The following is a 16686-nucleotide window of genomic DNA, read 5'->3' as shown; positions in this document are numbered from 1 at the left end:
CACTCAATCCACGACTGTTTGTGAGACACTGCTGTGGGCAATTGGCTGCTGCATTTTGCCACAAAATATAGTCCAACCCCTTTGCAGTATCATGTGTCCCAATCACCACAAAACCCTCAAGCTTTACTGCACCGAGGACCAGCAGCCAATCTGCGTGATGTGTGGCCTCTCCCGGGAGCACTGAGACCACAGCATCATCCCCATCCATGAGGCCCCTCAACTCTGCCAAGTAAGACAGCCTCCCTCTACACTGTTCATCCACACTCCCAGGTCAGGGTAAGAGACAGAGTAAAGTTCCCTCTACACTGTGGGTCCACACTCCCAGGTCAGGGTGAGAAACACAATAAAGATCCCTCCACAAGTTGCAGAACCACTCACACTTCCCTCCGGTCTGAAAAACAACCATTCACCCCTACCCTCTGCTTTCTGTCTCCCAGTCAATTTTGTATCCATGCTGCCTGCCACTGTCCCTTTTATCCCATTGGATTCAATTGCTAACCCATCTATTATGTGGCACCTTATCAAACACCTTCTGAAAGCCCACATACACTACGTCAACTGCACTGCCTTCATCAATCCTTTCCGTTATATCTTCAAATAACTCAATTAAGTTTGTAAGACACAATTTGCCTTTAACAAATCTATGTTGACTGTCATTAATTAACTTGTGTTTTTCTAAGTGAAAATTAATTTTGTCCTGGATTTTGTTCTCTAGAAATTTCCACATCATTACAGGGTTATCCCTCTCCCTTTTTTTGAACAGGGATGTAACAGCGCTTACAGTCCTCAGGCACTACTCCCATATCCAAGGAGGATTGAAAGATAGTAGCCAGAGCCTCCTCTATTTCCACCCTAACTTCCCTCAGCAACCTAGGATGCATCCCATCCAGACCGGGTGACTTTTCGACTTTGATTTCTGCTGATCTTTTAAGTACCTCCTCTCTATCTATTTTAATCCTACCCAATGTCTCTACCTCCTCCTCCTTTACTGTGACATTGGCAGCATCCTCTTTTGTGAAAACAGATGCAAAGCACTCATTCGGTGCCTCAGCCATGCCCTCTGCCTTCACAAGAAGTTTTCCTTCTTGGTTCCTGATCATCTTCTGCTTTTACCATCCTTTTGCCCTTTATATGTTTATGGAAGACTTTAGGGTTCCCTTTTAGGTTACCTGCTAATCTTTTCTCATACACTCTCTTTGCCCCTCTTATTTCCGTTTTCATTTCTCCTCTGCACTCTGTATTCCGCTTGATTCTCTAATATATTTGAACCTGAGATTTATCATAAGCCTCCTTTTTCTGTTTCATTTTAATCCCAATTTCCTTAGTCATCCCCAGGGAGCTCTTGCTTTGGCTGCCCTACTTTTTCCCTTCATGGGAATGTGTTTGGTCTGTACTCTAACTAACTCCTCCTTGAAGGTCTCCCATTGCTTCTTTCCTATTTTACCCGTCAATCGTTGTTTCCAATCCACCTGGGCCAGATCCCCTTTTCAACTCACTGAAATTAGCCTCTTCCAATTGAGTATATTTACCTTTGATTGTTCCTTGTACCTTTCCAAACTACTCTAAACCTAATGATATTGTGGAGTCCTGTAGCTCAGTGGTTGGAGCAGTTGCCGTGCAAGCGAGACACCTGGGTTCAATTCCAGGCAGGGCAAAACCTTAGGCAAGTTTCCTTATGCCACATGCCTAATAACAACCCTCCAAAAAAAACAATAATAAATTGGTCATTTTCTTGCCACGACTGTTTATAGGACACTGCTGTGCACAATTGGCTGCTGCGTTTCGCCCACAAATATACAGTCAATTCACTTTACAGCATATTCTATGAAGCGCTTTGAGACATCTAGAAGACGTGAAAAGCGCTATATCAAATGCAAGGATTATTATTATATCCTGTGAAGCTCTTTGAGACTTCTCGATGTTGTGATATGGCACTGTATCAAATGCAAAAATTATTAGCACCATCATCATTAGTACAAGGAATGAGGAACAAATGAATAAACTGGGGCTCTTCAGCCTTGAAACATAAATTGTTAGATTGCCTTTTTAATTTTAATTGTAAATTAAATATTACACAGGAACAGGAGTAGGCCAGTCAGCACCTCGTGCCTTTTCTGCCAAATATTGTAAATTAAAACACGAGTAAGAAAAAAAAAGAAAGTCACCTTTGTGACCATCATACCAGATTCAGAAATGTCCCTCCTTCTAGAATTGTCTTCTTGTCATCTGCAGCACATTTGGTTGCCTTGTCACTCTTCACGTTACGATTTATTTTAATATGCCATTCAGCTCAGTCAGTCTGCGCAGGTTTTCACACTCTAAGTGTCTAAGTGAGTCTCCACCTCTCCTGTACTTCGCTGTTCCCTTCTCACTCGTGCATTTATCAAGTTTCCTCTGAAATACACTGATGCTATTTGATGAACCCATAGCATTCATCAATAAGTTCCACATTCCACCACCCTCTGCCTGGAGAGGTTCCTCCTAGATCTACCACTAGCTACCTTCCTTATATGTTCTTTAGCGATGGACTCAGCGGCAAGCGAAAACATCACTTTAACATCCGCCCTATTGAATCCTTTCAGAATCTTAATAATCCTTGCATTTGATATAGCGTTGTGAGACAACGACATTTGTATACGTCTCAAAGCGCTTCACAGAATATACTGTAAAGGGTATATTTTGTGGGCGAAACGTGGCAGCCAATTACGCACAGCAGCATCCCACAAACAGTCATGGCTTGAATGACCAAATTATTTGTATTATTTGTTTTGAAGGGATTATTAACCACCAATCGACTAACAACTGGATTCCAATTTACTGCTGCAGAGGTGCGTGGAGTAAGGAAATTTGCCTGAGGATTCGTCTCGCCTGGGAATCGGACATGGGGCCTCTCGCTTGCGAAGCGAGGGCTCTAACCAATACGCTACAGGGCTCCACAATCAAACCCCTCGATCAGGTCTCCTCTTAATTGTCTCCCCTCCAGAAAGAAAAGCTGCAACCTATCCAATCTTTTCTGATAGCTGTATCTACTCATCCCTGGGAACATCCTTGTCAATCAAAGCAACTGTGAATCGTACCTCAACGTTTCTTCCAGGAAAGCGTCCATGCTCTCCATTAGAGTTGATTCCTTCAAACCAGCCATCACCAGTGCCCTGGACAAACAATTATGCAGGTCTTTTGAAAGCCTCTGACTTTCCAAATGGTTATTCACGAACGACTTGATGGATCGTTAACTCAGGTCCAGGTGAATAAAATGCATCATTATTTTGAGGCCGGTTTGCAGTAGTTCTTGAAACAACAACCACTTGCATTTATACAGCGCCCCTCATGCAGGGTAGTGTCCCGGTTGCGGAGGGTGACGCCAAGCCGGGGGTGGAAAGAGACCGCGGCCATGGTCAAAGAGGAAGGTCTTCAGGCGTGACATGAAAATGGGGAAGGAGGGGATAAGGTGGAGGGATTGAGGAAGAGTCTTCCAGAGTGTCGGGGCGTAGTGGCTGAAAGCGCAGCCACAGATGGTGGAACGGAGGACACGAGGGACCAGCAGGAGGCTGGGGAGTAAGCAGGTCTGAGAGGTAGAGAGGTGCCAGGGCATGAAGGGATTTGAAGACGAGTGAGAGGATCTTGAAATCGAAACAGGGCATCTCGCTGTAAGTTACAGTGGTTCCAGAATATAGTATGTTGTTGCTCCAATTACTGGAGACATCTCACCTGACTGGTAACTGTAATGATCTCTCCCAGTGTTAGCGTTAGTTCACCTTCCGTGTGACCTTTGAAGATGCACTGAACGACTGCCTAAGAAAGAAAGAAACAAGCACTAAGTCTTTGATTGTAGTACTATGCCACAGCTTTACTGCCATTCGTCTAACCAGCTAAAACCACGTAGCTTGCCATTGATAGCTATGTGATTTTAGCTGGTTAGACTCCAGCAGTTTACCCCAACCTTGGCTCTTGCCAACCTTAATACCTTCCAGAATTAGGTAAGCAGGGAGAGAGTGCGCGTTCCACTCCCACAATCTATCTCTGGAATTTCCATGTGTTGGTGGGATGCGTGGAATCCTGTTTGCTTTGGAGATGCTAAAGCACGGTGATGGGTTTCCACATGTGTCAGACACCCAGCTGACAAAACACCTGTGCTTGCCTCACAAGCAAGAGGACCCGGGTTCGATTACCGCCCATGGTGGGTGGAAACGTGGTAGCCAATTTTGCACCCCAGGGTCCCACAAACAGTTGGGTATTGAGGGACCAAATTTTTTATTATTATTTATTTGTTTTGAAGCATCTATTGAAAGGATCTCACCTTGTTAAGGGATTATTACCCAATCGATTAACAACTGGGTTCCTACTTACTGTCAGGTAAACATAGGCGGGTAGAGCAAGGAAACTTGCCTAAAGTTTCACCCCACCCTGGAATTGAACCCAGGTCCTCTCGTTTGAAAGGTAAGAGTACAAACTGCTACAGAACATTACTTTATCTCAAGTTTAATGTTTTCAGTTTGGATTTACAGAGACCATGGATCAGAATAGGAAAAACACAAAGTCCTCCCGATGTGAAAGTTGCTATTTAAATGTAAATTTGTGGACACCATAGGCACATTTCCTTACTCCACACGCCTCTGTTTACAAAATAGGAAGTAGGAAGTCAGTTGTTAGTCGATGGGCAGATCACTTTCTGGGGGCAATAATCTTCCATAAATAAAAAGTTGTCACTCAATCCCCGACTGTTTGTGGCGACACTGCTGTGTGCAATTGACTGCTGAGTTTCTCTCACAAAATCTACAGTAAATTCACTTCATTGGTATATTCTGTGAGGCACTTTGAAACATCTCAAAGACGTGATAAGGGGCTATATCAAATGCAAGGATTATTATTATTATACAACATGTAGAACGAGGCATAGTACTTCAGTACAGCAGAAACTAAAGGGACGAAAAAGAGAGCAATAACGTCAATTATTTATCATTTGCTTGTTGATTTCAGCTCTTTTAAACCCCTGTGGCTTCACTCAATGTTTGAATTTGTTTAAAAATGTTATCATAACAATCCTTGCATTTGATATAACGCCTTATCACATCTTCAAGATGTCTCAAAGTGCTTCACAGAATATACTGTAAAGCGAATTGACTTGACTTTATATTTTGTTGGGGAAATGTGGCAGCCAATTGCGCAAAGCAGCGTCCCGCAAACAGTCATGGGTTGAGTGACCACATTTTTTAGTTTTATTGAAGGGAATAAAGCGATTATTACCCTCGAAAAAGCGATCCGCCAATTGACTAACAACCGGGTTCCTATTTACTGCTACATAAACAGAGGCGTGTGGAGTAAGGAATCTTGCCCAACATATTGTCCTGTCCGGGAATCAAACTCTTGCTTGCGAGACAAGTGCTCCAACCACTAAGCTACAGGACTCCATGTTTATGAACCTTTTGTTGTTGTTGTCATGGGTAGAACCTGGAAAACCCCCAAAACTGGTTTCTCTGTGTGGTTTAAAAGAGTTCATTTCACTTACTTGCAACTCAATTATTATTATACTTGTTCCCCTTTAATCTAGTCCAAAGTACCTTATTAAGTATTAAGTATTAATTATTAAGTATTAACTTATTAAGTCATCCAAAAAAAACCCAGAAGTTTCCCTTAAAATAAAAGCACATTTGCCTTGAAATTAGATTTTGTTTAAAAAAAATGTCTAAACCTTGAGTTGCTTTTTTTTTAAACCAACAACGGGAACCAGGCACACACAACTGACTCGTAATCATAATCATAGTAATAATAATGTTTGCATTTGACATAGCCCCTTATCTTTGTCCTCGAGACGTCTTAAAGTGCTTCACAGAATATAGCGCAAAGTGAATTGGCTGTATATTTTTTTCAGCGAAACAATTTTTCTTACAATGCAATCAGAATCATTGAACACAGTCTGATCCGTACATCTAAACTTCAATTATAAGCAAGTTACTTTTGCTTTCAAGAGAGAGACACACACACATGTTGAGTTATTCTCAATGACTAAACTGGTTCAATCCGTCGCCTCTTCTTACCTTGGTTGGCATTTTCTCCAGGTGCTGGTAGATGGAGCCTCAACATTTGATGTTTAATGATCCAAAGGAGCAGCTTTGATGATCGACTCTGGTCTCTCTCTCTCTCATCCAGCAGAATCATCCCTTTGCACTTTAATCCCCTTGTCAATCCATCACCGCCTGCTGGATGTCAATGAACATTACCAGCTAGATGCAATTTGCGTGACCGGCCAACAAGTCCCCCTGCTGAGGACCTTTTTCATTGAGGAACAGAATCTTCTGCTGCCTTGGCCCAGGGCCAACTACTTTCAATTCCACTGGTTGCTGCGGAAATTAGCTCCATTTGTCTTTAAATCAGACCCCAAATCTTACATTTTCCACAGGACCTACAGTTACTGAGCATCTTCCATTTTGCTTGGGCTCAGTCCACATGAAAGGCGCTATGTTAATAATAATAATAATCCTTGTATTTGATAGAGTGCTTGATCACGTCTTCAAGATGTTTCAAAGCGCTTCACAGAAATACTGTAAAGTGAATTGACTGTGTATTTTGTGGGTGAAATTGCACACAGCAATCGTGGATTGAGTGACCAAATTATTATATATTTTTATACACTACATGATCACACAATGGAGACATCTCAAAGCATTTCACACGAATTACTGTAAAGCCTAGCGACTGTGTATTTTTGTAAGCGAACGCAGCAGTGAATTTGCGCACAGTAATGTCCCACAAACGGCCATGAACCGAATGAGCAATTTTATTTGTGGGGATTGTTGGCCACGACACTGTGAGCAACTCGCTTCTTTTTTCGTCACAGGACCTTTAACATCCACCTGAACAGGCAGCTGAGACCTCGTTTTCACATCTCATCCAAGAGACGGTATTTCCAACATTTCTAGGCTTCACCAACACTACACTGGAGTGTAAGCTTAGACTGTGAGATCAAATTCCCACATGGGGCTTCACGTCCTTCTGACTCAGAGGCGAGAGTGCTACCAATTGTGCTGGCATGTAACCTAGTTGGTTGTTCGACATCTCACAAGAGTGGGTTTGAGCCAAATACAGTTTTCAAACCAACCACAAATAAACATGTTTGTTACAGAGCGTGTTGTTTTGTAAAATTCCTTTTGAAAACTAAACTTAATTTACTTATCGGTTAACTTCCTGTCGCAACAACGGTACGAGAAAAAGAATGCAAGACTTTAAGTTTCTTTATCTTACACAAGGCCGTTTTTTTTAAAAAAACTTATTTCAGGAAAATTCATTCATAAACTATTATTTCTTCTATGACAGTGGGTGCATCCAACCCAATAACATCCAAGTACAAAACTGACAAGAGAAATACAATAATTGTATTGGTTTATTTTCTTAAGTTGCTATTCACCAGTGGTCAGAATCGGTTTGCTATTGTTTAACGAGACATTTTGAAATGCTGTACACTGTCCAGCGCCTTGGGACGTCCTCCCGACGTGAAAAGCATTATACAAATGTAATCTTGTTGTTGTTGAGACAAATGGGGTCTCCTTGGAGCTGAACAGGCTGCGAGGTGACGTGTTTGGCAACCGAATGTTGGAATGGAGCCAGGCAGCCCTCCCCGTGACGGTCTCCAGCTCGGTTCCTGAGCCAGGTGGGTCCGCAGTATTCCAGGGCACTCACTGCTGATGACAACCCAGCCTGGTCCATCGGCAAAACCTGGAAGGGCAGACCAGTCACTGTGGGCAGGGAATCACCTCTTGTTAATCCTGCAAGGCAAAGCCCTCATGGGTAGGGTGGTCCTATCCGGACAAGCGGCGGGAAAGCTTGCCAGACAGTGATATCAATTGCAAGCTACGTGGTTTGGGCTGGTTAGACTCCAGCAGTAATCCCAACGCACACTCTGGGGTCCCCAAGCCTTGGCTCTTGCCAACCTAATACTTTCCAGAATTAGGTAAACAGGATGCATCCCTCCAGGGAGAGAGAGCGCATTCCATTCCAACAATCTATCTCTGCAATTCCCATGTGTAGATGGGATGCATGGAATTCTCAGTTTGGTTTGTATACTCTTAAGCAACTGATAGGTGATAGGTTTCCGCATGTGTCAGATACCCGGCTGACCAAGGAAAAACAGTTTGGATGCTCGCATTTTCCTGCGTTAGATTTCAATGCAGCTTTTCTGTTTAGCTTTTCAAAGATAAAACTTCCCACTGTAGGTCGAAATCCTATAGCCCATCACACACACACTTCAATTAATTGCAGTACAACAAACTTTGTGCCAAAATAACTAACCCAGCAATCACATCCAGTTGCAGTTTTCAGATGCTACAGTTCCCTCAGTTTTGACCCCAACAATTATTTTCTAATATGTAAATTCAGTGTAATTTAGTGTGTCCGGTTAATCTTCTAATTGCTTAATTCCATTGGTTCAGTATGTGCTGATTACTTTCCAGAACCCTGACCGCTGTTCACTTGTCAGTCAGTGTATATCGTTAGACCTCCTGCTTGTCCCTCAAACCCCTCCGCTCTACCATCGGTGGCCAAGAAACGCTCCGAGACTCTGCCCCATGTGAAGGGTGCTGGATAAATAAATGCATGTTGTTGTTGTTGTTGTTGCTAGTGTCGCAGCTGAGCATCGCCTGTCTACCTCTGAGCTGCACACACGTACATTACCAGTAACGAATGCTGCAGAGAAACAAGTACTAGTAAACTTGGTTGATTTTACCTTCCCTCACCGTGGTCAGGCAAGGGTGGGCTAAATTCTGCAACAAAAAANTTGGTTAATCTGTAAAACAGTAGATGGTCCAAGATTATTTTTACACCGTAATAATAATAATCCTTGCATTTGATATAGCACTTTTCACGTTTTCGAGAAGTCTCAAAGCGCTTTACGGAATATACTGTAAAGTGAATTGACCGTATATTATTATCATGTTTATTATATTTATTGTATTATAGTAAATATTATCATGTTTTTGTCTATTACTTTTTATTATAATTTTATTATTATTGGCCTTCAGCCTTTCTGCCCCCATCCTCTGGAACTCTTAACTCAGAGCCCCTCCACCTCGCTTCCCCTTTCCTCCTTCAAGGTCAGTCTCGAGACCTTTCCTTTTTCGGCCGTGCCTGCGGTCATCTCCTCCACACCCCTTGCCCTCCTAACCCCTCTCTGTTCCCAATCCGCAGTTCGGCTGCAAACCCCTCATTGTCCAGCGCCTTGGCACTTCCTCCCGATGTGAAAAGTCACTACGTAAATGCAATTTGTTGTTGTTAATACCTGTTTCTAATCATCTCTTATTCAGCTGTTCCTGAGGAGGTGGCGGTTGTTGGGGCTTTCTCTTCATACTGCTTTGTGGGAACGTAGGAACAGAAGTAGGCCATTCAGCCGCTCGTGCCTGTTCCACCATTCTATTCGACTATGGCTGATCTGTACCTCAACTCCAATCACCTGCCTTTGCCCCATAAACCCTTGATATCCTGATTTAACAAAAAATCTATCCACCAGTGTTGAAAATTTGGGAGTTCTAGATTTCCACTACACTTAGCGTGAAAAAATTGCCTCCTGATTTCACTCCTAAATGGCCTGGCTCTAATTTTATGATGCCCCTCCTCCCCACCAGAGGAGATAGTTTCTCTGTAGCCGCCCCATCAAATCCCTTTATCATTTTAAACACCTCAATCAGATCACCCCTCAACCTTCTAAACTCAAGGGAATACAGACCAAGTTTACGCAACTCTGTCCTCGTAATTTAACCCTTTAAGTCCCCGTATCATTTTGGTGAATCCGCTGTGCATCTCCCTCGAGGGTCATATTATCTTTTCTGAGGTGCGGTGGCCAGAACTGAACACAGTGGCAAAGGAGATGGTCGCTCAGTGGTGAGCTCCAGGTCTCAGACCCAGATTATCAGAGATTATTAGGCATAATTTTGTCTCAGATCGAGTTCACAATAAGGTACATTGTACAAACGTATCCACGTAAGAGACTCTTGATTTTCGTCTTACCTTACAGGTAACGTGACCGATGTGATAATGTTCCAATCCAAAATATTCTCCTACTCGTTGGAAGAATGATGACTAATTCGCCAGACAACTGGACATGACGTAGAGTGAAGAGCTACACTTGACTGAAGAATTTAGCTTCTTTCTGTCAGAAATGTCTCTCAGGACAGTAAGGACGTTCGCCCACAAAATATACAACAATTTGCATTTATGTAGCGCTCCTCACACAGGGTAGTGTCCCAGAGCACTTAAATTACAACCAAATTCACTTTACAGTATATTCCGCGAATCGCTTTGAGACAACTTGAAGATATGATAAGGCGCTACACCAAATGCAAGGATTATTATTATTTTCACCCTTTTCTTTTTTGGATGCTGATCCTGGAATCCTGTGGCTCAGTGGTTAGAGAACTCGCCTCGCAAGTAAGAGACCTGGGTTTGAATCCTGGGCAGGGCGAAACATTGGGCAAGTTTCCTTACTCCACACACCTGTTTACCTAGCAGTAAGGAGGAACCCGGTTGTTAAGTCGATTAGCTTTTCCGGGGTTAACAATTCCTTCAAAAAAATTATAATAAATTGGACACTTCTGTGCGCAATTGGCTACTGCTTTTCGCCCACAAAATATACAGTCAATTCACTTTACAGCATATTCTGTGAAGCGCTTTCAGACGTCTAGAAGACATGATAAGGCGCTACATCAAATGCAAGGACTATTATTATTATTATCCCAATATTCCGTGACAATGAAACTCAATATCAGATTTTAACAGTAGGTAAGTAAAGTAACTACATATCTACTAGCACATTCTAGCTAGAACAACTCTCTAACAATTAAAGCTTTAGCTTGCAGGATTGAGGACATGAACACACCTCAAAGTCTCATTGAAAAATGAAGCAGACATTAACAATCTGTCAACAGTGGATTTTCTAGACACCAATTCAGTCACGCCTAACCTCTCGCACACAATCTCCCCTCCCCAGAGAGATATTTTTAGATATGCTTATTTTATCAGCTTTGAAAGGCCGATGGGACTGAGAGAATACACGCAATTCAAACCCACAACCTTCTGGCTACAAGTCTACTCAAGCTCAAGCAATTGAGTGGCCACCGCTTTTGTGAGGTCAAAAATACATTGGAGTTGTACTGTAGTGCTTAGCGCTAGCAAGAGGACCTGGGTTCCATTCCCGGGCAGGACGAGACCTTAGTCAAGTTTCCTTACTCCACATGCCTCTGCTAACCGAGCAGTAAGCAGGAACCTGCTGGTTAGTTGGTTGGCGGATTGCTTTCCGGGGAAATAATCCCTCCAAAAAAAAATCTAGTGACTCAACCCGTAATTGGCTGCCCTGGTTCGCCGATAAAATAGTCGCTGCACTTTACAGTATATTCCATCAAACGTTTGAGGCGTCTCAACGACGTGATAAGGCGCTATATCAAATGCAAGGACGACGATTACATTACACTCTAATCATTTGTACGCTGTGAATTAGAATTTCCAGTTAAAAAGCTAAAACGCACTACATCCACTCGGAGGTCAAGCATTACTTCTTAACATGTGTTGTGTGAGAGAGAGAGAGACAGAGAAAGCACAGGTTACAACTAGTCACCCTGAGTGGACAGTGTGCAATATGGTGCAACTTATGGATAAGACAACGTGGAAACAAAAAAAAGTTTACGAGTAAAGAAAAGCCCGCCGTAAAAGGCCCAGGAGGGGCAAAAATCTTTAAACTGCGTCTAAAAAGATCCATCCTGTCCTGAATATTATTTAGTCTCCGAAAGAATTTGCAGTCCACCCTCCCACACTAAAACGTAGCGAAACAATCACAGTACTTGCGGGTAAAGCCTCAAACATATTGAATAACCAGTTTATTTTATTATGTTCGTAAAACCATAAAACAAACTTCATTCATCTACCAAATTAAACAAATACAACCCAGTTAACTTAAAATATTGTCGCCGGGTTACACTTGAGTTTTCAGTTTCTTCCCAGGACTCTTTTTGTCTGAATCCTCTCCAATCTGAGCTTGCAACTAAATGCTTGGGGCAGCAACAACCAGAATGATGTGCAATCCTCCTCATTTCCGGCGTGAAGGGACACTTTGTTTTATTTTTTGGTCAGCCGGGTGTCTGACACATGTGGAAACCTATCAACCTGCTTAAGAGTCTCCAAACCAAGCTGAGAATTCCATGCATCCCACCTACACATGGAAATCCCAGAGATAGATTGTTGGAATGGAATGCGCACTCTCTCCCCGGAGGGACGCATCCTGCTCACCTAATTCAGGAAAGTATTAGGCGCAGGTTGGTAAGAGCCGAGGCTTGGGGGGAGCCCAGAGTGTGTGTGTTGGGGTAACTGCTGGAGTCTAACCAGCTAAAAGCGTGCAGGGCTGGCTCGGTTCTGACATTACGTTGGCAGGCACGTCACCTTGGAGGCAGTTCAGCTCCAAGGAGAACCCGCTTACAGATGTGAAGAGAAGAAACTGGCAGGAATCTTCAATAAAAGGTAGAAATATGGCATGGAGGGCTTAAAAAATAATACGTTCTTGTGTGAGTTTGCCATGTACAAGATGCTGGTAGAAAGACGTCAGAGTTCAAAGTCCATTCCAGGAGTTCAGCTGTATCTCCAAGCACAAGAGATGGTGATTATTAAATAGCAAACAAGAGTGTTATTTGACAACACCATCCCTCAATTTTTTTTCTTTTACGAAACATCTGTACATATGTACAAAATCATACAAACGGCAGGAATGTTCAACTCTTCTGGCTCGAGACGTCACTTCCCATCAATTAGCGCTTTGATATCCTTCACCCCATATTCGTTAGCCATGGCTGTAGCGTGGTCCAAAGCATGGATGACAGCCAGAAATTTGATCACTTGTTTGATATTATTCCTAGAGGTAAACAGTTTGAATAAATTACACGCACAGAATAAAGATGAGTCCACCCCAATTATACACGTCGCCCTGGTCACTTCTGAGATCATAATTTTTTTTTGGTTGTTCAGTCGGGTGTCTGACACATTTGGAAACCCATCACTGTGCTTAAGAGTCTCCAAACCAAACTGAGAATTCTATGCATCCCACCCTTACATGCAAATCCCAGAGATAGATTGTTGGAATGGAAAACGCTCTCTCTCTCCCTGGACGAATGCATCCTGCTCACCTAATTCCGGTAAGTATTAGGCGCAGGTTGACAGGAGCCAAGACTTGGACCCCAGTGAGGTTGGGGTAACGGGTGAAGACTAATCAGCTAAAACCACACAGCTCACCATTGAGAGCGCTGTCTGACCAGCTACCCCACTGCTTGTCCAGCTTGGACCACCCTACCCATTAGGGCTTTGGCTTGCAAGGTTGAACAAACGTAATTTGGGCATGAACATGTGGAAGGAAGTGATGCTATTCTTTGAAACCCACCTGACTCTTTCATGCCAAGGTTCAAGATGGAAAAAGAAAATAATTCAAGGTGCAGGAAACAAATTTGTAGGGAAAAGTGGCATGATGGGACACACACAACAGGCTTGCTTCCTGATCTCTGTTGTACAGAAACCAGGCTCTTCCCCGCGGGAAAGGAACGAACACTGACACAGCAGTCACTCCCCAGTAATTTCAAATCAGCAAGATGTCTGGGAGTGGGTTTCTGTCACTCTAAAGTTACTGGGACTTACCAAAAAAAGTGCACACAATCTCTTCATTCTACAGGCAGCGAACATAGGAATAGAGTAGGCCATCAGCCCCTTGAGCCTGTTCTGCCATTCTATTAGATCATGGGTGATCTGCACCTCAACTCCAAATAACCGCCTTTGCCCCATATCCCTTGATACCCTAATGGAACAAACATCTATCCACTTCAGTCTTGAAAATTTGAATGGATCCAGTATTCATCCACAGCCTTTTTAGGGGTGAGAGTTCCAAATTTCCACAACCTTTTGTGTGTCAGAATGCTTCCTGATTTCTGAACTGCAGTGCCACAGATCCAGGCTCCTGTACTTACCTTGCAGCACGTTTCTCTACATCCGAGCAGCCGAGGCTTAGCCTGTAGATGGTATTGGCCAAATGTATAAGATATCGACAGAAGTTTTCCATCTGTGGGATGCTCTTCTCTCCTTTTAGGTTCACAAACCACTGCTTTGGCAAACAGGTTATAACCTACGTGATAAAAGCAGCAGTATGAATTTGTGTTTGCTCAACAATAAATTACATTTACACAGCGCCTTTCTTGTCAGGAGGAAATCCCAAGGCACTGGACGGTCAGGGATTTGGGCCCGAGCTGGGGTTTGGGATCAGGGGGCCTGGAGGGCAGAGAGGGAAGTGATAGGAGGGTTGCCAAATGCGCGGTCAAAGAGGAAGGTCTTGAGACGGGCTTTGAAGGAGACAAGGGAGGAAGCAAGGCAAAGGTACTGTGGGATGGAGTTTCAAGGGGTGGGGGCAGGGAAGCTGAAGGCCTGACCGCCGATGATGGGGTGGGCTGGGTGGAGGGTGTGGAGCAGGCTGCAGCATGCTGAGCAGAGAGAGTGGACAGGTTGCTATGGGGTTAGCAGGTCACAGAGGTAAGAAGGAGCTTTCAAACGGCACATATGCAAAGGTGCTCAGCACCTCTTCAAAGTACATTTTGATACTGGTTTAATACCAACAACTAGTTAACACCGGTAAAGTCTAGCGGAAAATACTCTGTTTCAGTTTAAGCTTTCCAACACTGTGTGTATTTACATTGATCGTCCTCTAGATGATGTAAATAGCTATTTGTGACTTTCCATTTGAATTCTGGGGTGGGGAACAGCGCTGCTTTGATTTGACGCTGTTCAATTTCAACCTTTTACCTCCCCATTTCCCCGAAAACTGGTAGGAGCCATCGACATGTTTTAACACTAACAAAACAGCTGATGGGAGCTGGAAGGTTAAGTGATTGTTCGAAAATTTGAGAGTAGTTGACAGAGCTGCAGTTTATAATAATCCTGGCATTTGATATAACACCTTTTGCGCCTTCGAGATGTCTCAAAGCACTTCACAGAATATACTGTAAAGTGGATTCATTGTGTCTTTTGTGGGCGAAACGCTGCAGCCAATTGCGCACAGCGGTGTCCCATAACTGTCATGGATTGGGTAACCAAATTATTATTTTTATTTATTTTGAAGGGATTATTACCCCCGGAAAAGTGATCCACCAATCAACTAACAACCCGGTTCCTACTAACTCTTCGGTAAACAGAAATGCATGGAATAAGGAAACTTGCTTAACTTTTTGCCCTGCCCGGGAATCGAACCCAGATTCTCTCGCTTGCAAGGCAAGCGCTCTAACCAATATGCTACAGGACTCCCATCGGATATCAAATACAAGGATTTTTATGGTTGTTATTTAGCAATGAATGAGGAGTTGCAGTTTCAGGTTTCTGCCACTGGAAGCTCTCAGTGAGCTATAGAAACAGCACAGAACTGTCATTGAAACTCTTCAGTTTGGAACAGAATTCCACAGCCTTCAGCAGATATCTGAGCTGAGTGGCTTTTCCCGACAATAACAGTAGGGGCCGGTGGGTCGGTAACCAGGGGACATAGATTTAAGACAATTTGCAAAAGAACCAGAGGGGAGATTTGGAGTCTGAAACGCACTGCCTGTAAGGGTAGTGGATGCCACAATAATTTGCACTTATATAGTGCCCTCCACATGGAGTAGCGTCTCAGAGCGCTTAACAGTGACTTCACCATTACACTGAAACAGATTCAATAACAACTTTCAAAAAGAAATTCGATGGGTACTTGAAGAGGAAACATTTGTAAGGGAGTGGGACCAATTGGATAGTTCTTCCAAAGAGGTGACACATGCACAATGAGCCGAATGGCCTCCTTCTGTGCTGTAACATTCTACGATTCTGTGATACTTACACTCTGACATTTCTTAAGACTGTCATCACCAGGGTCAGAGTTCTGCACGGCCAGGAGGATGTAGCGATTTAACAGACCGTCCACAGCTAAATCCTGCAGCGATCGATTTGAAATGATGCCAGTCCACTGCAGGAGGTTATCCAATAACTAAAGAGGAGCAAAGGATAATCAAGTCAGTCGAAAATTCAAGAGGGGAGGCAGGATTTGTTTTTGTTCCCTCTACGTACTGAGAGCCAGAATTCTTCCTGATGGGAAACTGCACAGCTACAGCACAGAAATAGACCATTCGGGCAATCAATCAAGTCTACGCTGTTTTTTTTTCCCATGAGCCAAGTTTAATCCAACAAAAACAACTTGCATTGATATGGCGCCCCTCGCTGGAGCGCTTGATAGTAGCGGAGCACGACACTGATCCGGGGGGAGGTGACCCTAAGCGCGGTCGAAGAGGAAGGCACCTTCAGTAAGGTTTAATCCCACCCTCCTGCTTGCTACCCACACTCTTCAGCGTTCCTTATTTTCAAGGCTAATGCTCTTCATAAAATAAAGTGATGGGGGCAGTGTGGGGTAGGGGGTCTCTGTTTCAACAACGATTTGGGGCAGGGAATTCCACATTCCAACCACCCCCGGCAAAGATTTTTTTCTCTCACCTCCCCTTTTATTTCTTGCAATTTTGGCGGAGGGATAGAGGAAGAGTGTTCCAGAGATTCGGGGTGTAGTGGCTGAAAGCATAGCTATTGATGGTGGAACGGAAGGCACAAGGGACAAGTGGGAGGCTGGAGCCAGTCGAGCAGAGGCAGCAGTTAGTGTGTTGGAGAAGCACG

The 16686-nt window shown here is 43.6% G+C and overlaps 2 protein-coding genes across 3 annotated transcripts in view; both read right to left on the bottom strand.

Annotated features, from left to right (window-relative positions):
* The window catches only part of LOC103187291 (sorting nexin-9), a 34951-nt gene extending 28734 nt beyond the window's left edge, over window positions 1-6217 (bottom strand). For both annotated transcript variants that reach the window (XM_007906721.2, XM_007906719.2), the window contains exons 1-3: window positions 6036-6217; window positions 3709-3792; window positions 3078-3152 (exon numbers count right to left, since the gene is read on the bottom strand). In XM_007906721.2, coding sequence (XP_007904912.1) covers window positions 3078-3152; window positions 3709-3792; window positions 6036-6047 — 171 coding nt within the window. In that variant the 5' untranslated portion in view covers window positions 6048-6217. The remainder of the gene's footprint in view (window positions 1-3077; window positions 3153-3708; window positions 3793-6035) is intronic.
* Window positions 6218-11721: 5504 nt separating this feature from the next.
* Window positions 11722-16686, bottom strand: part of paxbp1 (PAX3 and PAX7 binding protein 1) — a 35582-nt gene continuing 30617 nt past the window's right edge. The window contains exons 17-19 of the mRNA XM_042333987.1: window positions 15866-16012; window positions 13980-14134; window positions 11722-12880 (exon numbers count right to left, since the gene is read on the bottom strand). Coding sequence (XP_042189921.1) covers window positions 12763-12880; window positions 13980-14134; window positions 15866-16012 — 420 coding nt within the window. The 3' untranslated portion in view covers window positions 11722-12762. The remainder of the gene's footprint in view (window positions 12881-13979; window positions 14135-15865; window positions 16013-16686) is intronic.

The sequence above is a fragment of the Callorhinchus milii genome, unplaced genomic scaffold, assembly GCF_018977255.1.
Source record: "Callorhinchus milii isolate IMCB2004 unplaced genomic scaffold, IMCB_Cmil_1.0 Scaffold4, whole genome shotgun sequence".
Classification (NCBI taxonomy): Eukaryota; Metazoa; Chordata; class Chondrichthyes; order Chimaeriformes; family Callorhinchidae; genus Callorhinchus; species Callorhinchus milii.
The sequence above is the reverse complement of the archived record's forward strand: the minus strand, read 5'-3'. Positions and strand labels throughout refer to the sequence as shown.